The sequence below is a fragment of the Pterocles gutturalis genome, unplaced genomic scaffold (genome assembly GCF_000699245.1).
Source record: "Pterocles gutturalis isolate BGI_N339 unplaced genomic scaffold, ASM69924v1 scaffold10925, whole genome shotgun sequence".
NCBI classification, from domain to species: Eukaryota; Metazoa; Chordata; class Aves; order Pterocliformes; family Pteroclidae; genus Pterocles; species Pterocles gutturalis.
The window spans coordinates 94,107-116,963 of record NW_010138283.1 but is presented as its reverse complement, the minus strand read 5'-3'; the positions used below and the strand labels follow the sequence as shown (position 1 = coordinate 116,963).

The window sequence follows — 22,857 nt, the reverse complement described above, 5'->3', positions numbered from 1 at the left end:
CGTGGGGACGGGCCCCGGACCCCCAGAGGCCGGCGGCGCCGCGTTCCTCCCGCCCGCGCTTCCCCACCCCGCTAAGGCCGGTACCGCGCTGGCGTGGAGAAACGGCCTCTTGGACCGGTCAGCACTGTGTGTCAGCTCACCTTCGGGAACGCCTGAAAATCACCTGGTTCACCCAGTTTTTTCCTAAAACTTGCTGATAAGAGTTTGTGGAGGAACTCCCAGAAGCTCTGAAGTGGCACAAAAGTTCATGAAAGCTCTCCAGATCTCTGTAGCTTTCGTATCTGATCATAGTGATTGCTTATTTTTCTGGCAGCACTATGGTTTTGAGGTTTACGTTTCGAATGGTTCTGCTCTCGTAGCAGTGTTCAAAGGAGAGTTCATGCAGCACTCGGGCTCACTGCAGTCTCCCATCAGGAATAGAGTAATGCTTCTCGGTAATTGTGGCTTTGAAGGGGGATCTTTAGCTGGGTGGTCCAGTACATGGCAAACATTATACAGGGGAGAAGAGAGCAGAGAGAAGCTGTGTGCTCTTTTTTATTTATTTACTGCTAAACTATGAAGAAACAATTGAGCAATAGAATAATTGCCCAAGCACAGATTATGGGTTAGTTTGGCTGCATGGTGTGGAGATAGGAGGAATGTTGCACAGGATGTTTTTTAGCAGATGCTGGTAACTTGCCCATCAGAAATAGTGCCCGTGCTGTCTTCTCTGCACCTTATTCTAGAGGACTCCGAAACAAAACAAAATGGAATTGGAAATATTCCCTTTTCAGCTCACATTGAACTAATCTCTGAAAATATTGGGAAAAAAATAGAGCTGTAAGTGGATGATGAAGGATTACACAGAGGGCATCCTTGCTGGCATGTCTGGTTGCTGGTTTGTGGGCGGCTTTGCTGTTATTTGGTTGCATCACCGCAATGTCGTTAGGCTAATTTAGCACTTCGGGAAAAGGTTGGTTGCCCGTTCTCTGTGAGAAGGTATAGTGGGTGTGAAGCGCAGCTCAGAGAGAGCAGGCAGGCACTGTATGGGAAGGGAAGTTCTGTGAAGCATTACCAGAGTTATTGTATGGCTTTCCCAAAAGTTGCTGTAAAACCAGTTTGTGGAAAGAACTTTTCCAGTTTTTATTTCGCTTGAGCATAAATTGTTACAAAACCTAGAGATGTAGGGGTTTTTTTTCCTAATGTTGTTCTCAGGTGTTAGTGATTGGAAAGAGAAATGAAGTTTTTCACAGGATAGCTCATGTGCGCTGTGGATATATTGTCTTTACATTTAGCCCCAGTTTGTTTTGTCTGAAAGTGTTGCAGAGGGAGTTGGTGTCTTTATCCTCTGAAGCAAAGGTCAGCTATAGGGTGCTCAAGCTTACTGCTTTTGGACTTGGCTAATTCATACCGAGGTGAGCGTCCTACTCTTGGACTTGAGCTTTAAGGTGTGTTTTGAAATCTGTGGAGCAGCCAGACCCCTCACTTGGCTTCAGGGTCTTCATCAGTGAACTTCAATGATCCAAATGTGGCTTCAGGGTGCTGCGGTATTAAAGGAAATGCTTATATGTGAATATACATCGTATATTTTACAGCTTATTTATTTGAGATGAGGGTGATTTGTTGCTCCTTTTTTTTTTTTTTTTTTTTTTTTTTTGTCACTGTTGCTAATTATCCTGTAGAAAATGGTGTGATATTTCATGCTTCCTTCGTATTTCCAAGGATTAGAAACTATGTGGAGTGACAGGGAGCCAGGAGTTGCAGGTCTGGCAGAGCAGCATGGTGTAGCCTCTTACAGGAGTCTCTTAAGCTATGTAGAACTTACTGTTCATGAACAGTTAACATGGTTTCAGTGGTACAGTAAGGATGAATTTGCCCTATGGGTGGAAATACTAAAAAAAACCAAACCAAACCAAAAATACCTGCATAAATTCATTTTAGGAGCTCTTTATATAGCCCATGAGTTAGCTTGCATGTGCAGAATTACTGTTGCCTGCAAACAAGAAGTAATTTGTAATTTTTTTCTAAAAGCTCCTGTTGCTGCTGCCCAGCCTTGTATTATGTGCTGTATGTAGCTTTGCCTCTAATACTTAAATTATAATTGTCTGGCTCTCTTGATAGCTTTCTTAGTAAAAAAATCACTAAGTTTGACAACATTGTGAAAAGCCTCGTGTAAGGTTTACTGCACTTTTTAGCATTTTCTTTCTTCTACCTTTTACTTAAAATTCAGTATTTCTAAAACTAATAAGCCTCTCGATAGATTCACATGCATGAGAACATTTATTTTTACTTTGTTTTTTCGATCAGCAGCTGATATACTATTCTCTGTCTTGCGTTTTTTTCCCATCACTGTAAATGCTGTTCTTGGGCGCTGAAGGGTCGTTGTGTCTTCTGTTGTACATACTTCAGACACTATTCAATTTGGAATCACGCTGGAATGAAGGCGTTGATAATTTCCAAGTAAATGAGTAGGTAGCAATCAGACAGCTTATTTATTTTTATGGGTTTAGCTTGTCAGCTTTTGTGAATGTTTGTGTTCTCTCACATTCTTGCTGTCTAGCTTTGAATTTCCAGGGACCATCATGTGTCTAGAACCATTTAGCTTTACCCATGCCTATGAAATGTAACCCTCTGGTGGTTTTGGGTGAATTTCAAAATACAAAGTGTAGCACAGTAACGGTCTTGTGAGCGATCTGAGATCACTTCAGGTAGATGGAAGAAGGTTCAGTGCTTAACTTTCACTGTCAGTTATGTTCACTGTGTGTTTTGAAGTGCAAGGAAACTGCCAATGTTTAGGTCCATTGTGTTTGTTTTTTCAGCTGTTGTAACATTTAAAAAAAATATATTGGCAACAGTTGCTGTAATACCTTCATATTAGTAAAGCCACTGTCTAGTAATGAAAACTGTTTTCCTTAAGTTTCCTCAACATCTGTTCTTGTCTATAGAACATCTACTGGTAAATAAATGTATATGTGTGTATGAAATCCCATTCTTAGCAATCTCCTGGTTCAGGACATAAATAAAACCGAAGCGAGGTAGTGTGCTCTGGCTGACTTTGTGAGTATGCCTCTGTCTTGGAGATCTGATCCATGGTAAATGTACTTTTGGAACAAAAATCCTAATGCTGAAGTGAACCGTCTTTTCTGTCTTACCTAGGTTGTGATAATTTTTATACCTTTGGGCACTTCCCTGGTGTAGAAAACCTTCACTTCAGCGTTTACTGTTCCTGTGGCTCCTTTCTGTAGGAGCAGGTGGATTCTTTTTCGAGTGGAAGTTCACAGCATTTTATTTACAGTGGTGAACACGAGCAGTGAGTGGGTTCTCAGAGTTTTTCTGATACTTCAAGTGACAGTTTTTTCACCTGGAGAAGAAATGCAATGGTAGTACTGTTTGTAAATAAAAGTGTGAACATACGCAGGTGTAAATTTGTTGGGTTTTTTACTGCATATGTTACTCACCTGAGAGAGTGCAAACTTAGAAACTGAATCAACTCTATTAGAGCATGAGTGTGGTTTGTGGGATGCAGCTTCAGAAGTCTGATACACCTCTCTGTTCTTCAGTAGGTTTCTGATATTAGAAGTCACTTTTTAAAACCTGTTGCTCTTTAAACACGTTCTTCATGGCATACTTTCCAGAAATAAAATTCAAATTCCATTACTATCTGGAAGACTCAAGATTTTGTTTTTATTTTTTCTCGCTTTTGCCCAGATATGCGTGATAAAATGAGGAAATGGAGGGAAGAAAACTACCGAAACAGCGAACAGATAGTGGATGTTGGAGAAGAGTTAATTAATGAATATGCGTCTAAGCTTGGAGATGACAGTAAGTAAACAATCATTATATTTAAAACTTCAATTCTCTGGTTTTGTTTTCTCTTTGGAGCCTCTGTTTTGTATGTCTTTGTTGCCTTTCTGTATCTGCTGATCTTGATGAAATATATATTGTTTTCTTAGTCTAACAGGCTGCCAGAATTCCTAGATTTTATTTATTTCCCAAATACAGGCTGCAGTGAAAACAAGTGAAAAATTAACTACTACAGCTGTTAGTTTGCTATGTTAGTAGTTAGATCATTACGTGAAAACTTGGTGTGAAACTGTTATCTAGCTGTCATTTGACTGATTTTCTGTTCTTCAGTACTGTGGCAAAAATTGAAAAGTTTCTTTTTATAACAGAGAAAGCTATTCGTTAATCAAGTTCTACACACTTCAGGAATTAATATTAAGGCTTTTTATTATAACATTACAGTTGTGATACTGTAGTTGAAGGTAAGTCTAAGTTTACACTATTCATTAAATTATTATTTTCAGGGGTTTTTAACTGCCTTATACTAATTTCAGTAGACAAAAGCTTGGATATAATGTTTTTACTAAAAGAGAATTGTTTAGAAACATGTCACAATACAATAGCACTCTTTATTATAAGCATAAAATAAAGTATAACCAAGTGCTACAAAGACTGTATAGAGTTGCATATTAATTTCATCCAGGTTTTTATTTGAGTGCTCATTTTTCTTTATTCCTTTTCCCTTTTTTAGAATGGAGGTAATTTAATATAGACAGTCTTTACTACATTTCTCTTGTAGTTCTTTCCTTTTATTAACCACTGCTATATAGCCACAAGTGGATTTTAGCAGCCACAGTAGTGCATTGTATTTACTAGTAAAGTTACAGTATTCAGTGTGATTAACTTTGGTCAGCCTAAGTTAACTTTAATTTCAAATGCCTAACTTCATAGAGTGTTACAGGAATTAAAGTCCAGCTAGTTATTTCAGGAAGACACTTTGCCTGCTTTTCTTGTCAGGTGAGGAATCTGTCAGTACTGGGTTTGGGGTTCTGCAGGTAGGATTTGGTTTGTATTGATGCTTGGCTCCGGTTCTGCCTTGCACCCTCCAAGCTCTCGTTCTGTTCTAGAGTTCTTCTGTTGTAAGGAGCTTGGCCACTGCAAATGTTGTACTTTTTTCGATATAAATACATGGGTAATCTGGGTATCATGTATTGAAGACACCTCTGTGCATAGCAGTGAGTCACGAAGGGCATTTGGAGGCTCAGTGCCTGAGGAAGACACTGTGCTGAGGGGCTCTTGCGCTGCAGCTGTGAGGAGCATGCCTGGTTCCAGACTGCGGGGGCAAGCTCCATACACCCACCCCGAAGAGAGCTGTCCCAGGTTCCCTCTCCTCTAGAAGAACTTTGGGAACTAACCTGGGATTTACTTTTTTCTTACCACATTGCTAGTAATTTATGAGAATTGTATTTTGGTAGGAAATTGTTGAGGAGCTTGATATTCCTCTCATATCTCACCAATGCCTTTTTGAAATGTTGCTCTCAGTGATAGAGGCCGAGTCATCCCTTTGACTCAGCGAGTTTTGAGTCAGTGGTGAGTTTGTCCTTCTTTTCAAGATAGATGTATTTTATTCTTCCATAAACTTGGCATTCAGGTTTCATTAGATAAATTAGCTGCAATGTTCCTGAGGGTCTGAGTAAAAGCATAGCAGTATCTGAAATTTATTTACATATTTGCATTCTGTTTAATTTTTGTTTAAAAAGTAGTATCAGAATGGCAACTGTATACAGTTTTAAAAACAAACAAAAAACAACAACCAAAAAAAAACCCCAACACCCATAGTAGACCTAGAATTCTTTCTTGGTTAGCCACAGATGGTGAATGAATTGTACATGATGGATGTTATAGTCTTGTTGCTTCATGTGTTTTCAGAAAATACCTGGATGTTACAATGGCTAATTTCAGAATGCATATAGGAGGGAAAATAATGACTGCAATGGGGCCGACAATTTAATATCTCTGTAACTTCTTCCTCAGGCAGAAGGCATACAATGTAATTAAGGAAAAAAAAATATCATTATTAGAGTTTTTAAAATAAAAATAAGTTATTGAATATTCAGTCTAAGGGGCAGGAATACTATTATCCACATCATAATTGTAATGAAAAGTTGGGGTTTTCTTATGGACAATCAGTAGTCCAAAGCTATAAAGCTGGACTTCAAAGTGACAAATAAGACCTTTGGCTTTTTTTTTTTTTTTTTTTTTTTTTAAGCTTGAACAAGAAAACCCTAGTACAGATTAGAAAACACATCTCTCTAGACTGGTTACTTGATTCTCTTACCAGTGTTCTCTTGCCTAATATCTGACACTAACCTACGCCAGAGTGTCAAAGTAGAGTTTTGATTGAATGGGGAGAGCTAGTTCATAAACTATAAATGTATCTTTTTCTTGTGTGTTTTGAAAACCCATAATATATAGTTTATATTGTGGGTATATTTTATCTATATTTTGTCTGTATCTATGTATGTATTTTTACATTAATAAAAAAAAAGTATACATTATATAAAATAGGATGTCTTACAAACAGTTCCAATGGGGAAGAGTGGTTACAGGCAAATCAAAGCCTGTTTCTCTGCTTTTGGGTACTTAGCAAGAAGTAGTATTTTCTTTAAAAAATGGTGGAAGTTCAAACCATAGAAACTATTTTTTAAAATGAGAGGGCTTTTGTTATTTTAAAAAATATTTTATTTTTATATTTTTATTTTGGAAGGCATTTGTTCCAGTTCTATGAAATGTTGGGTGCACCTGGCTGGATTTACATGAGTTCAAAACTCTTAGTCCTTCCAATACTCGCATGATGTGTTTCCCTCTCCCATAACCTCTCTTTTCTGCAGTTTGTATAGCTACACTGTTAAGTTCTTTACTTTCAAGAACTTTGTAGGCCTGGAACAGAAATAATGTAATCTGTCATTGATTTAGAGAAACTGTTGAACTCGAGGAAGAAGTCAACATTTGTAGGACTTTCAGCAGTGATACAGTTAAAGGAAATTTGTTTTCTTCCTAGCCCAAGAGGCTGCTCTCCAGGTCTGATCAGAGAGCAAGTCCTAATGGGCATCTCTTCAGAAGACTGCAGCTATAATGTTAGGAAAAGCAGAGAATTAGAGCTTTTTTGCCTTTCAAGATGTCAAAAGGTACTTTGTTACTAAAAGCAATAAAATTGCTTAAATGTGTTTTTAATTAATTCCAGCAGTTTCTTAAAATGTCCCTGTTCCAGTAGTGATCCACAGGAGTACAAGGGGGAAAATATACAGAGAGCATTCATTAATCTTATTTACATTGTAGGTGTTTCCCATTATCTTTAAAGAAATCAATTGTCTGCATTTACTATCTCTTTTGTGTCCAGTCTGGATAATATATGAACAGGTGATGATTGCTGCCCTGGACTGCAGTCGAGATGATTTGGCATTGGTAAGTTTTCCAGTTGACTTTTCCCTCAAACCTGAAGTTTTCTTCCTGGGTATCTCTTCCAAATAGTTCTTTGGACAGTTATAGGATACTGTGAACTCCATAGCTTGGACTTGTAGAATGTCTGTCGAGAAATACACTGCTGGGAAGAAACCGCCTCCACCCACCTTCTCTAGTGTGTAACTTTTGTTTAGACAGATCGTGTCTCTTCCAATAGCCATGAAAATATTTACAGCTAGTCTGGTGTGGGCTAGATGTCAAGAATAATATTGAAGTTGCCATATTGTACAGAGGGTGTTTGTTTATTGAAAACCTCTCAAATTATATTGGTTTTTTGAATGTTTTGAGGTAAAATGTCCTTGCCACGCATACCATATTATATGTCATGTTGGCTGTCATCAAAGAAAGTCATTGACGTATTGGAGCAAGTCTTCAAGATGAATAAGGAGCTGGACTGCATGATGTATAAGGAAAGGCTGAGAGATTTTGTTTTGTTAAATCTTGAGAATGCTTAGAAGGGGTTTTACTGCTGCCTTTGGGTATGTACTAATGAGAGGGTGCAGAGAAGGTGGAGACATTTTTGTAAATGTGCGGGGAAAGACAGGTGTGAGAGATGTAAGCTGCAACAAAGGAAGTTCCAATTAGATATTAGGAAGAAGTTTTTAATGATGGGGTTAGTGAACACTTTGGGACAAGCGGCACGGAGAAGCCGTGGAATCTCCTCTGGAGATGCTCAGTAATGGATTGGGATGTGGCCCTGCACTCACCTGGAAGCTGACTCTGGTTTGAGTGGGGATTTGGAGCAGGTGACCTCCAGAGGTCCCTCACAATACAAATTTTTCGGTGATTCTTGATAAAAACATTGTTAATAGATATTTGTGTTTAAACAATTTGTATGCAAATTTGTTTGAATTGTAAAAATAACAATTTAGATAAAATGAGTTTGTTTAGAACTGTAAGACCTGTTCACTGGATTAAAAATTAAGAGGCACCGAAAAAGCCAAAAAACCCAACCAAGTTTAGCTGATCCTTCAAAGGTAGCAACTGAAAAAAGCAAAAGTGTATTTTGCAGGCAAATTTTAATAATCTCTTCATCCCTCGTTCACAAAGTGCTGGAAGAAAACCACGAGCTTGTCTTGTGCCTTGAAAGACAGCAAACTTGAGCTTATTCTAGGTAAAAAGAGAGATATTTTCAGGAGTCCAGGCCTTTCGTGGGGATTATTCATCCAGTGCCTTGTTCTCTGTCAGATGGCAAAATAGCTCATAAAGTCTTTGAGCTTTATGTGATGTCATTTGGGTGAAACTTAATGGTCTGTGATATACAAGGGGTCAGACTACAAGACATAGCTGGGAGAAGGGCAATTTGAAAGTAGGCAGAACTAGACAAGTTTCTCTTGCATCCCATATGTGTATGGTAAAACGGAGAACACTGGAAAATGCAGCGCAACACACTGAACTTGTCATGAACCCACTGAACTTCTTTCTTTTGTTCCTCAGAAGAAAATAGCATTGTAGTATGGCTGTCTGTTTAAACAAAAACAAATAGCCTTACTGTTTAAATAAATTTAAATAGATTTCTGTGTTCTGATTTATATCTCAAACAGTTTTCATCTTTATTTTCAGGGTCTTTTTAGGAAGACTTCCACAAAATTGTTGAGAGAGACAGTGTTGAAAGATCAGTTGCGAAACTCAATTTATTTTTACTAACCCTGGCAGGGATTTTACATTTCAGTTTCTGTGGCCTCTAAGGAATATTCCTTGAGATGAGGGAGTGCAGCATTTTATATGCTGCTCAGAAAGGAGGTTAAAAGCTTAGAGGGGAACGTAGTTTGTTTTTTTTTTTTTTAAATGTTATTGATTTATAATAAGAAGTAGTTAATTCAGACAAGTCAACATCATGTGGCTTTTTGCTGCAGCTATAGCCCCAAAGTAGACAAACAGCCTTGGAACTTCTGGTTTTTTGCAGTGAGCTTTTGACAGCTGTGATGCATTTTGCTGAGGGTCTCATCTACTCCAAATAAGGAGACTGAGATGGTTTTCAGAGTAATCGATCTGACTTTTGTTTTTTTCTTTGTTCTTTTATTACTGTTGTCCTCTCTGTCCTGCTCAAAACGACTACACATGATGCGTGCCACTGCTACACTCAACGAGTTCTTTCCTGCACATGTTTTAGTGCAGTCACCCGCTGTTGGCAGGCACTTACACTCGTGCCGGGTTACATGGTGCAGTCCATTTTTATATTTCTTTGCCTTTGTCATACCTTTGAGTCGTTAAAAACTGATGTGATTAAAAAAACCAGAAAGCAAATTGAAGTTTCACATAGAAATGAGATTTGCCATTGTAACTGCTGTGTCTCTAAGAGAATCTCGAAAGTGGATTGTTGACATAGTGCAGAACCAGTCCTCAATAACAGAAATTATGATAGGCATTGCAAGTTAAATTTGAAAATAGGACATTTGGTGCTGCTGAATCCAGAACATTTTGAAGATATAGCTAGTGTAGTTTATTTATGCACTTTTGTTTTTGACAGTGAGTTGTTTGTGACTGTCTCACAACTGTTCATGTCACTTTACTGTGTCTGATGTCTTAATCTCCAGAGGTTGATTTTGGCTTGCGGCTGCTGTGTTCGGTTTAATGATGATCATGTGGTCCATGGTTTTCATATCCGTGATACGGTTAGGGTTAGTTTGCTCTGGGGAAGTTGTGACTGCATCCTTCTACTAAACATCCTTTTTCAGTAATCCAGAGAAATCTGCCAGTGGTGAATTCCTTTTACCCAGCCCAGGTGTCTCATTGATTTCAGGAATTAGAAGCTGTGCCTCTTCTGCCAGCAGGCTGAACCCAAGCCAGTGACAAACATTTTCTTTGGATTTCAATTCTTATTTTAAAAATAAACACAGAGCATATTATGAACATAGTTTGTTCCACTGTAAGATATCCATTTATTAAAGAAGCATCACATAAGCTCTTACCGTCTTTATTTTGTTTTTTTACTGTCTCATGTTATTGTGAGGCAACTAAATAGACTTCAAGTTTTAATAGTATCAGAACTGTTTTAGTAGGTGTGTTTAGTTTTCTAGACAAATAACTGTTTCCCAGAAGGCCTGACGATCTAATGACCCGTATGGAAGATACTTCTTAGAATTAGTCTTCTAACAAACAAAGTTTTCAGTTTCTGAGGTTCTCTTCATCAATACATTTTATCGCTTATTTAAAAAATTGGCATTTGCTTTTACGTAGAGGTGTCATTTCAGGTTGTTGAATTCACTAGACAAGACTTTTTTTTGTTTGTTTGTTTTCTTCCAGCTGCCTTGTAGATAATTATAGTCACAGTAGTATTTTTGGTTTTATTTGTGTAGTTTTGTCTTCAGGAACTAAGGCGGCAGTTTCCTGGGAGCCACAGAGTTAAACGATTAACTGGAATGAGATTTGAAGCTATGGAAAGGTAAAACCGGAATTTAAAAAAAAAATATACTTTCTGTCTGGGAAGGTGCTTGCTATTTCTAAAAAGAAGTTCAGGCACTATAAAAACATGGCAAAGCAATGCTGGGCAGTTTCCTTATAGAAGGTAATGATGTGCATGATCATATTATACTGTTTAGACATTTTTATTGCATTTTTGCATGTACTGTGCGGTGTTGCATTTTTGCAATCTTCCCATCAGACTTGATAGATAAAAAAGATCTCTTACTTGACAACATAAGTCATTATACAATAAAACACTGGGTACTTTTTTGTCAAAGTCTGAGAGGTATACATTTCATCTCACGGAGCTAGAGCAGCATACGAAAATCAATGCCAGCATTTTTTTGCCTTCATTGTTCTCCTGTGCTCCTAATTACTGTAGGATGTAGCTCTTTTCCCTTCTTTTCTGAGTCTGGACAAATTAAGTAGAACTTAATAAAGATTAAATCTATAGAGTTAGTTATTGAAACAACTCAAAAACCATATGGAATAGAATGACAGAACCTAAAAGTCAGACTGACCTTTTTGAAATCACCTATAGAAGGGTTATAACATACTAAGTTTAACAGGAGTTATAAAACAATGAACAGCTTAAAACTGTACAATGTTCCAAGAAGAATGACCCTGGGGCTTTATTGTCTGCCTTTCTCCTGTGGATGCATCTTTGATATCACCATTCTGTTCCGAAGCACTTGTCTCGTGTGTTGAGGTCTTCCAGCTTCCCATGCCTGTGCATGCTGGCAGATCAGGTCCATGCCACATGTTGCATGCAGGCTTGGTGAGGTTTGGAGCTTTTGGGCTGTCTTTATAGGAAGGAATTGGAACTTGGAAGTAAGCTGCTAAATGTTCTTAACCCATTGCATCCTTGCAAGATTAACTTGGAAAATGTTATTTGATATGAGCCACCAATGAATGTCCATTGCTTGTATCAAAACCAGTGGATAACTGAACTCCACACCCACAGGAACAGTCTCGGGGCAACAGATATTCCACGTTTCACGCTTGCTTTACATTCAGATACACATTTATGACGAATTTCGGTTAAATGTAGCTCTTTCTGTCTTCTGATGTAACATAGGAGGACAGTGAGAGAATGGCAGCAGATTTTCCCCCCTTCCCAAAACCTATTCAGAAGTGCAAAAGAACATAATTCTGTTGAGGCTTGTGTGACTGCATTGAAGATGTTATTACATGGGAACAGGTCTTTGTGGGAGATGACTGCTGCACAAACATGTGTTGTTTCAGCTATGAACTTAGATTGAGCCACAGTTTTCCAAAAGTGCTTGTAAAAATTCTTGACAAAATGTCTGTGTCAAGTGAGATCCTTGAGATTGGAGTATCGGGAGCAGAGGCATTAACAAAAGCTGAGGTTTCATCTCTAGATTTTCTCCAGAAGTCAGAGAAGAGGCTTCAGCTCTGGGTTGTCTTGGACAGGAACCCATCTACAGGTGCTCTAAGCTGTGCCCCAGAGAAGCCTGTCTCTCTCCACAGGTTATAAATGAAGCCTAGGGAGACTTAGGTTAGAGGGATCACATCTTCAGTTGTTAAATTCTGAGTGACTTCTAGGGGTTGATAAGATCCTGCCTTCCTCAGGAGGAACAGGAAACCGTGAAGGACATCCCTGTAGACACTTCCTCATCAAAAGAATAGTATCCTGGATCTTCACCCTGGAAAGCCGGGATCATGGCCATCATGGTCAGTCTTGTAAAATACATTTGGTAAAGTAGCAGCTAACAGAGGACATGAATGCAGCATTTTACAGAACATCTACTTAAGTCTGTAGCGGTCACCTTCCACTCGTTTCTGCTTCTGTGCTTCCTTTCACGCTTGTCCTCATACCTGATGGCAGCTGGACGGGAGAGCTGAGCTGTGCTGGTGTCAGCAGTGCTTAGGGAGCAGTAGGAGTACATCAGTGGGTGTCCAAGGTGAGAAGGGGATGTGTAGCATCAAAATCAATCAGCAGTACCTCTGAAAAACTACTTGTCAAACTACACATGAAGACACAAAGTATTCCCTAGTTATGTTGAGATAGCGCAACAGCTGTGTAGTCAAATTTATTGTGAATTGAATTATTTCATTTTTCCAGTGTGGGTTCTGTCCACGTGTGAACACACAGATGTGTTTCCCAGAAGGTTTAAAGCCTTTATAGCAGCCAGAGTAACCTGTTTTGAGCATACTTAGAAATAACAGAATTAATTAATGAAACCTATGTAGTGATGGTGGAAAACATTTTCTTTCAAGATTTATGGTATAGTCTAGTTACGGACTCTGGTGTGACCCCCCCCCCAGTTTACTCTAGGTGGCTGCTTACACTTTATGAAGTCACAACAGAAGAAACTTACGTGAAGTTTTAAATTACAACAGTGAAGTGAAAAGTCATTACTTTGGATGGCTTTTCAGATTTGGGGGATTCTGTTTCTTGGGAGAGGTGGAAGGGAGAGTTGGGATGTGATGACTGGACCTATTGGGTACGGAAAAAGAGAGAGCAGACAGGAGAGTAAGAAATTGGGTGTAAGATATACAAGTTGCTGCTGAAACAGTGTTCCATGAAGCAATTGCCATGTCTTTTTTAAACTTGGTGACATAAAATACTGCTATTCATATTTAGCACTCACTCAAGAGAATTGTGTATGAATATAGTTTGCTTAAGTATATTCAGTATAAAAAGTGCAGGAGGGTTATTAACTATTGCAAGGATAGTGAAAAAGTCAGGAGTTCTGTCTTAGCAAAATAAATGTGAATTATTTCTCTGAACAGGTATGATGATGCTATCCAATTATATGACAGAATTTTACAAGAAGATTCAACTAACACGGTAAGTTTGAAATATTTTTCTGAATGCAGTGGTTTGTTGTTTGAAATGGTAATAAACACTTTGTGGGTCTCGCTGTGGAACAAGGTGTGTCTGTATTACTGTACTTGTTTAGTTTCCTAGCACAGTAACCTGTGTTACCTCCAGTAGAACAAATTAGATTTGTTTCGTGATGAGAAGGCATGATGTAATAATACCCGCTGAAACACTGAATTTGGAAGACAGGATTATAACTAGCAACCTTTCCACCAGTCTTGGTAGGGTTTAGATCAGGCCCTTCAGCTTTTTCATTTGCCCTGAATATTCAGTATGTAAAGGACCAATGTAGTTTGCCAGGTGTCTTCTGTCTCCCTAATGCTTAATCTTACCTGAAGATGAAGTATGAGTGCACTCAGGTACTGCTTGAATAGCAGTTGTTTTAATTTATTATCTGCGACACTTTACTAGGTTTGGAATCAAAGTGCTATAAAGCTTGCCAGTCACATAAAACAAAATCTGGGACAGGCTGTACTTTTGAGTGTTCTTTGAATACTTGCTGTGTAAGCCGCCTTGAGCTATTAGAAGCTAAAATCAAAGTCTAGGGAAACTTGTAGCAATATATGCATTTTTTTTTCCACAAGGATAAATATAGAAATATGAAGAAGCTGTGGAGTTTCAAATTTTTATATCACATTACAAAATCAGTTAATTATTATTAATCATTGTCTGAGAATATATGTTCGTTTGCGTTACTTGGTGTAGGGGAAGCAGTTCTGTTTATTGGATAAACTTCTATGTAAATGTCATACCTGGGCTATTGCAGATGTTTTGGCAGTCTCATGGAAATCTTCCTTGGTGTGTTTTGGACCTCTACCTTTCTCCAGTCAGCAGATTTGATGTGGTCTGCTGTCTAGGAGGGGAAAACGCACAGAAACACAGATAACTGGGGGTAACTGGGGCATGCCAGAGCTGGATATAGATAAAGTGCCATGACTTAAACTAAGGAAACCATTAAAAACCCTCACAAAACAAATACAAAAAACCAAAACTAAACAAAACACAAAAAAACCCAAAACCAAATAAAACCCCAAACCGAATAAAACCCAAACCCCAACAATCAAAAACCACCAAACCAGAAAATTGTGTTCAAGGCAGCATATCTGAAAACATTAGTACCAGCTGAAGCACACAGGAGACAGTGGTAGATTGAAGGCTGTGTCTTTTAGCAGTGATAGAACTCCTATTTTTTGTGCAAGGATAAAATGAACTATTTCAATTCTTCACTCTTGTTTTTCGCTCTCCCTAGAGCTGTACTACTTCAGCTGTATTCTGTGAGACAAATGCAGGTGGTCTGCAGTTGTCCTTTGAAAGCCTGTAGTGTTTCTGAGTAGGAGTTTGAGCACAAGGTGCATAGCTGTTTGCAGTAAGTGTTGGAGGATTTTATCAGTGTACAGCCCGAAGAGTTTCAGAGACACTAAGTGTGCAGAGTCACATTCAAACGAGGTGGAACCCATCTGCAGTGAAGCCACAAGAGTGGGTCACCTGGGTGCACGTTTTATGGTCTTTTGCCGGAGCCAGGGCAGGGGAGAAGGGAGCACCATATTACAGTGACTTCTGTGGACCACAGATCTTTGAAGTGTGCGTTTTTGGCAGTTGTATTCTTCACCTGTCTCCACGTGGCTGGTGTCGTCAGAGTGGTTTGTTGGATAGTTTTATAAAACAAGATGATACATGTAAATAAGTAATATACGTGACTATTACCTAAGTTGGATTTCCTCTTTAGTAAAATCATAAAGATCCATTAAATGGTAGTATTTAGAAGCATAAGATCTAAATATTGGAACAGCTGCATGATCTATTGGATTTCTTAAGATCTGAGAACAACCAGAGTGTTAAATGCAAGGCAAGGGTTCCTTGCTATATAACTATAGAATAGGTTGGCTAAGCCTTGCATGGGAAGAGTGAAAGTAAAATAGAAAGTTATGATAAATTGCCATGTGCAGATTTCTTTGTGTTTTACCTGTTAATTGTTTCCGTGCACACATGTGGCTGCTGTAGGAAAATAAATATTTCAAGATTTTAAAAAAGAAACTGTTGCTGAGTTTGTCTTGGCACTCACCTTACCTTATAGCAATTTCTTCTGGTCTGCTGACACACGGACTTGCTTATCTACATGAAACGTTTTGGCAAGTGCTGTAAGTGAAACAGAGACATTTGTTCACGCGAATCATGTAAAAATCATTACATTTACATTGACTGGCAGTTTCAAATAGAAGAGTGGAAAAATGTTTTTCAAAAAATTATTTACTGTTGACACCTACCAGACTTCCATGATGAAAAGTGAACTTTGAAGTCAAATTGTGTAATGGACATTTATACTTTCGGATAAGGTTTGGTTGCATGCAAAACTCTGAAATTGAGATAACAGTAATTGTTTTATTTAATTTCTTAGGAGAGAATTCAAAGTACTCTTTTTGAAAGGTGATCATCGTTCAGTATTTTATCTCATTATGAGCTTACTTGCTGAAGATGTCTCACGTGACAATGGAGCAACATTAATGTCACTTCAGAGATTGTGTTTCATTTTTCCAAACATTTAGATACTGAGTAAGAGTCCGCCCCTTCTCTGAAGAGTTGAACATTAATGAATGAATTGTGACTCTTGTGAGAAGCACAACGTGCGTGCATTCTAATAGGATAAAATTGTGAACCTTTTCCATTCTCATCCATTTGGGTTGAAATTAAGGCTTATTAGAGATGTAGCTGGCAGATTACTCCGTTATTAGGGCTGCATAACATTTTCCATTGTGGGGACCTTTTTATTAGTTGAAATTTAATGTAGCACCCAAATGGAAATCTTTATACTGGTGCTGAACAGTGGCTGAGTTGTTTATATATCTTCAGATAAAATGCTGAGTCTGTTTCTCTGAACAAAATGAGGGGGGCATTACTTTTTTTAGCAGGGTTGGTAGAAAGGACTTTTCTGTTTGTTTTTGCTGTTAATGTATTTCACTGAGAAATCCTCATCCTGCTCTGCTTTGGAGGAAAGCCTTGGACACCAACAGGAACAGAGCTCTTGGTAGAATGCAGCCTTGATTATACTATGAGAAAAAAACACCCAAACTGGCTAAGTTACAGGCATTTGAATATCTTCACTTCGTGTTCTCAGTAGAGACTGCTGGAATTTTTATTAAATACATATTCTTAAAATCCTGTTTGTATTGGGCATGATCTGTTCCAGGCTACAGAGACTGAGCAGGACATCCTCGCAGTTGCTCCTCAAGGCTGTGGGAAAGGGGCAGAAGGTAGGGAGACTCCTTGATTTTCTGAGTTGCACCCAGTTGATTAGCAGAAGAAGAAACAAAAACATCCCGAAGGAAGGAGTAAAAAGAGAAGGAAGCAGAACGGTGAGGACCAAAAGAGAGAAGGTCGGCTGATGGAAGGTTAGGTGGTCAGTTGACAGGAGAGGTCAGGTCAGAGGTAGCCATGCAACAGATGGGTGAGGCAGGAGATCAGAACAGAGGGATTTGTAAAGTCTTGTGCTTCCCCCCCCAAAAAAAAAGAAAAAAATCACATTTTGCCTTGAGGCACTGTATTTTCTGCTGTCAGTAAATCACTTTGAGACCTGCTGGTGATAGGTGTGTAGGACCCGGTGTGGATTGGTTGTGCTGGTGACTGGTTTAGCTCTCATAGTGAGGGCATATACCATTTGAATGCTGCAAGTCACCAAACTTGTAGTTTTACAGGATGGACTTTCTGTTCTTTCACTAAAGAAAACCCAGGTGCACCTCATAGCTTCTGGAGATGAGGCTGAATGCTCAGCCGTGCTACTTAAAACATGCCAGAACCTGCACACCCTTGAAATGGCTGATAGCCTTTTGAAGGTAGTAGTTATTGTTTAGCAGTATCCTCTGTAAACTCAGATAATACAACAGCTAAACTTTGATACAGTTTTGTGGTGTGACGAGTCGTGCCACATTCAGACTCTGGGCATTTCTGAACCATAAGCTGATCTTCACAGTGTTCTCAGGGTCTGTTAGGGCTCTGGATACTACATTAGGAGTTATGTTCTGGATGGACTGCTTGTGTCAAATCCAGTAGGAAATCGACGTGGAATTGATAAATCTGTATTTTCTATTTGATACCTAAGTCCTCATTTCTGGGAACAGGGCTTTTACTTAAGAACCTTAGAAATGGAAGTAGTATCTTGAATGGCTTTTCCGCTCATTTGTCCCGCAGCAGCCATGTGAGATGAAACAGTCCTGACACTTTACATACGGAGAGCAGATGAAAGCCCAGCTCTGCAAAATTATGGACTTGGTTCCTATGCAAGCTGTTAGCTCTCTGATTTTGCTGTTGATTTCAGTTTGGTAATGAATATTAAATGAGGAATTTTTAAGCTATGTGTACATGTCTGTATCAGATTAAGCTGAATGCCTTTTTGCAATATTTTGCCCTGGAAAAGATTCTGCTTTTGGGGAGCAGTTTGAATATAAACCTATCTAGTTTAATTTGATAGCTAAATATTTTTGTCAGTCGGGCCCTTCTCAAGGTGGCCTGTCCAGGAGTGCAAGGAAGATGGATGATGAGAAAGGAAATTTTGTCCATGTATTCAAGGCTGAGGTTGGTGTCTAACCCACCCCACTGTCATCCTCATGCATCTGCGGTTTCTTCTGGTTCTTCAGCTCGACCATCAAGAAGATTGCAGAGCACTTGGTCAACACCAGGGGATAGTAAGATAAGACACAAAGTTCTACCTTAATTCTAATCCACAGAAAATCTGATATCTTTATTGGGATAATGATTCTGCTGGGTTTCTTATGGCTTTTTCAACTAAGCTTTTGATACAAGAAGACACTGTATATGCTTGCTTAGCTTAGGGCATGTGGATAATCTCATTAACTTCATGGGTTTAATAATATAATTGAGTGAACAAAGAATTAAAAATAGAATTTTCGGAACAAGATAGTGTTCTGGGTGAAGCTGTTGTCTTTCAGAGTTCATAAAATACTTCACTGACAACTCTGTTTATGGGAATGGGCAGGAACAAGTGTATGGTCAACAACATGGTCATATGAAATTACGCTTTCCTGTACTATTTTGAGATTCTTTTTCTAGCCAAGCTGGACATAGTTCAGAAGAGGCACAGGAGGTGGTTGAAGACATGTGGGAATCCAGATGCTAGAAAGATTCAGAGCAAAACCTTAGTACTTGGTGTCATGTAAATAGGCAGTAATTCCGTGTAATGAAAATCTGAGTTCATTCTTCCTAGCGTCTCATTCTGTCATTGTGCATTACTGCCATCTTGACTGTCTAGGTAACTTTTTCTTCCTAATTCCATATCTGTCAAATAAGATGAGAATAATGAGCGCTGAGTCTGAGCATTGGATATCTATCATCTGAGCAGTGATAATTCTTTAAAACTCCTGCAGTAACTGTGAACTCATTTTGAACAGACTAGAGGCTTCCTGTTAACTTCTTGCAAGTTTGTACATTTATTTACGGGATTCCTTAAGATTCAGAAAAGGAACAGTGCTCACCAAATGAAGTATCTGCTAACAGAGAGAATTTTCTGAGATGATGTGGCTGTATTTCATTAAATATGTTGCTCGCACTGCCAGGAAAGACGCAGCTAGTTCTAAACTTCAGTTCGGATGGTGGTACTTTCAAAGGGAATCAAACAAGATAGCTTGTCACTGTGTCTGATACAGGGTGGAGCTGGGGAGAGGCGTGAAAAGCTGCAGCTGCTGCTTCAGGTAGTCCCAGAGGAAGATGGATGATTAAGCTGGGGATGCACTACATGGATCCTAAAAAAATGTTTTCTTTTTTTTGACAGACTATCATTTACCTTTGCTAGGTTGTTTTTGCTTCTTGTTCAGTCACGATCAGTGAAACGAGAGATCAGTGCGAACTCCAGAGCTTTTCCCATGGTTTACCTTTGTGAGTGTAGCACTTCTAAATGTTGGTGTAGACGTTGTCCGTTGGAATTAAGTATTTGAGAACATAAGAGCAGCTATACTGGCACAGCTATACTTGTGCCACAAGTCTGTTTTGCTGGTCCTGTTTCTGAGAATGGGCAATAGCAGATACCAAGAGACGTGTGTAAGAACAGGACAGTCGTACAGCATGCTCTGGTCATTTCTGTTCATCTTCATGTTGTGGTTTTCCTGTGCCAGAAGTGGTAATTGTTTTTAAGCTCTTAATTAAATTTCTGCATTGATTTTCTTTTTTAAACTGCTTTTTGAACTTGTATAAATTTGGTTGTGTGTGTCTACAACATCTTTCAGAAATGAAATTTTATCATTTATTCATGGATTGGGCAAATATCTCTCCCCCCCACCCCCAAATTCAATCTGTCAGTTTAATTTCATACCCCTAAATCGTCTGTTACAGTCAACAGTGGTTTTTTTTGTTCACTTTATTCATGCAGTGATTTTTGGGATCTTTTGCATTTTTCTTCCCTCTAAGCTGAGAAGTCCTAATCTGTACAGCAGTTCTTGTTGCCATTCTGTGACCGGAACCCTGCTGCTGTTCTGAGTGTCCTTTGTCCTTTCTGGTTTTTTTTCTGTATTTGGATGAGGACAGAGCTGCAGTCGGTATTAAAAATGCAAGAGCATTATGGAATTATACAATAGCAAAGTGATGCTTCTGATGTATTACGTTCTGTAGTCTTTTTTGAGAATTCCAGCATCACAGTTTTGTGGGTTTTAGTCCATTTTAGGCTGCTTCTGAACATTGAACTGACATTTTATAGAACTGTTTATTGCAACTCCAGCATCTCCTTCCTAGCTGGGCTAATCAGAGCACTTTGCTGTGTAGATTAAATTAGGATTGGTTTACCCTGTGTGCAGCCCTTTATCTCGATTAAATTCCAGGGGCTGTTTTATCATGCTGACATTAACTGTTGTGAATGCTATTGTTTGCAGTAGACTTGTTCTCTAGACTTCGATAACTCATTATCATCAGTTAACTTTAGCACATCACTGTTAATTCTGTTGTTAGATCACTGAGGAAGGCGCTGAGCAGTGGTTTTTCAGTACAGGCAGCTCTGGGATTCTCAGTGCAGAGGGCTCACTGGTAGATTCTTTCTTTTCTCCTCTAGTTTATATATTTTGCCTGGTTTATTTATCCATGTGAAGACCTTCCCCTCTTACTGCGGTGGTTTCCTTCAGAGCTTTTGGCTGCAGAGTAAGAGATCCTGTTGAAATGATTTTTGAAGTCGAAGCTGGCTTTTAACTGGATCTTTGTTCATCCCTACCCTTAGCGGCTCCTTCGGAGAGCTCTAGTAGGTCTGTGAAGCCTTACTGGCCTCTGCATAAACTGTTCTTATTCTTCTGTATATAACATTTTTCATGTTTTCTGATTCCAGACTTTAGCTTCTACCAGTTTGCTGTGTGCTGATGTTAGACTTTATGGGCTATTTTTATCGGATTCCCCCTAGAAAGCTGTAAAAAGTGGTGTTCACCACTGCTGCTTATGCTTTGGCATGAACCCTAAAGGAGTGAGCAGCTGCAGCACAGCGGCTCTGTGCCTGGATAGATTAATTAGCGACATTTCCTGATTCCATTGTCTTCCAGGGTTGACCATGAAAAAACTCTTCAAGTCTGGTAAGAGTACATGTACGAGTACATTCATTATTGTGGTTGTATTCAGATTATGTGGTGTTTTTTGACGTCTGTGTAATTCCTTCCCATAGTTGTTGACACTTCTGTTTTGATTTGCATATTGCAATTTGAAGGAAATCATTTTAATGCGTCAAACTCTTAGACCACATGTACATTTCCAAAAATGTTAAGTCCTTGATAAAAACAAATTTTAAAAATGGAAGAATTTATTTTTAAGATGCAAAATAGAAAATGTTTAATGCTGCAGCAATTATACAGAGATAGGATTGTTCCTTTCTTAGAAGTGTCGTCAGTCCCTGAGAGTTCTCCTGCTCATACTTTCCTTGCAACCGTCACATTTAGAACAAGCTCGGACTTTCTCTTGGTATGTTTTCCTAATCAAATGCACAAGTTGATAAATGTTCATCTCCTCACTTCACTTTGAGTCTGCTTAATGCTCATTAAAAAGAATCATGACAGATGGAGTATGAGTTCTTGTGCCAGATTGGGGATTGTTAGTCTTTAAAAGAAACAGCTTGGCAAGGCTCACTGTTCAATAAGTACGGGACACGGTGCAGTACCTCAGTCCATACGATGCTGATTATTACAGTGTCAGGGTTTCTTTAAGATGGCTTGTGTCTTCCCATTAAGAATGCTGGATTTACAGAATCTGCCAATAACCATTCCAACACTTTGTTTTAAACTCTGGAAAACTGATAGGGGAATTCCATGTCGTACGTTCTGCATGGTCAGACACCGCAGATCTTGTTGCAGCACTGACATTTTTGTCTTTTCCTTCTGATTTAAGGTGGAAGGAGAAAGGACATTGAGTTCACTTTTGTTTCAGGCTTTTTCTTAAACATCTTACTGTCGTGATGCAAAGAACTGAAATATAACTCTTGAATGTTATTTTTTTTGTCCTTGTTAACAGAATTATTACCACTATTTTAGTATGCTTCATAGCTTTCAAAATAATCTCAGATCCTGTGGTTAAAAATAGGTTTGTTATGACTCTTCTTAGTGGACTTCAAATTAATGATGGAACAGATTTGTACTCCGCATTCTTCAGTTTTCTCGTATCTTGCTCACATGAGCCTGTGTGTTGAAATGTGCGATTTTTACTAAATAAAGCCCTGAAACATAATCAAACATGTGAAGTGGCCTGGTTTTCTTATATCAGCTGATAGTACGGCAGGTAATAAATCTGACGGATGAAATAAATGCTAGGTGAAGCTTCTGTAGGATTGGTGGGAGTCTGCCCTTCCTTGTGAAATAACTAGTTTGTGTCTGGTAGAGTGGTTGTTAGTGTTGGCAGTGGTTCTGTGCAGTCAAACATTTTGTTTAATTTGATGGAAAAAAGAGAAATTGCTGCTCTGTGTGTAAACTGTTGTTAGTTATGCTGCTTTCCTCCAGATACTTGGTAAGCATGGTGAGTGTGAGCTCCAGCTCACCATGGAGGAAGCGGATACAGGGAGCTACGCAGGGGCTCGGGGACAATGAACAACAGAACAAGGATTAGAAGTTTACAGCACACAGAATGGTCCGTGTCCTGGTTTTAGGGCACCTTTTTCATACATGTTTTTCTTACAGCATTGCCTACTGGAATCACATTGAATTTCAGTTTTTATTTTAAAAAAATGCCAATTGATAGTCTGAATGATTCAGAGAAAAGCTGGCAAGTCAGATAGGAGAGTGGTCTGTGAGTACAGGTAAAACCAATGGTGGTTTCTTTTAATTTATTTATTTATAAGTCTGTCTTATCACTTCTAGGAG

The 22,857-nt window shown here is 38.8% G+C and overlaps 1 protein-coding gene across 1 annotated transcript in view; it reads left to right on the top strand.

The window, feature by feature from the left end:
- The first annotated feature begins 3,689 nt into the window (after nt 1–3,689).
- Nucleotides 3,690–22,857, top strand: part of EMC2 (ER membrane protein complex subunit 2) — a 33,928-nt gene continuing 14,760 nt past the window's right edge. The window contains exons 1-4 of the mRNA XM_010082937.1: nt 3,690–3,801; nt 7,163–7,227; nt 10,584–10,669; nt 13,447–13,504. Of these exons, the coding sequence (XP_010081239.1) occupies nt 3,690–3,801; nt 7,163–7,227; nt 10,584–10,669; nt 13,447–13,504 (321 nt within the window). The remainder of the gene's footprint in view (nt 3,802–7,162; nt 7,228–10,583; nt 10,670–13,446; nt 13,505–22,857) is intronic.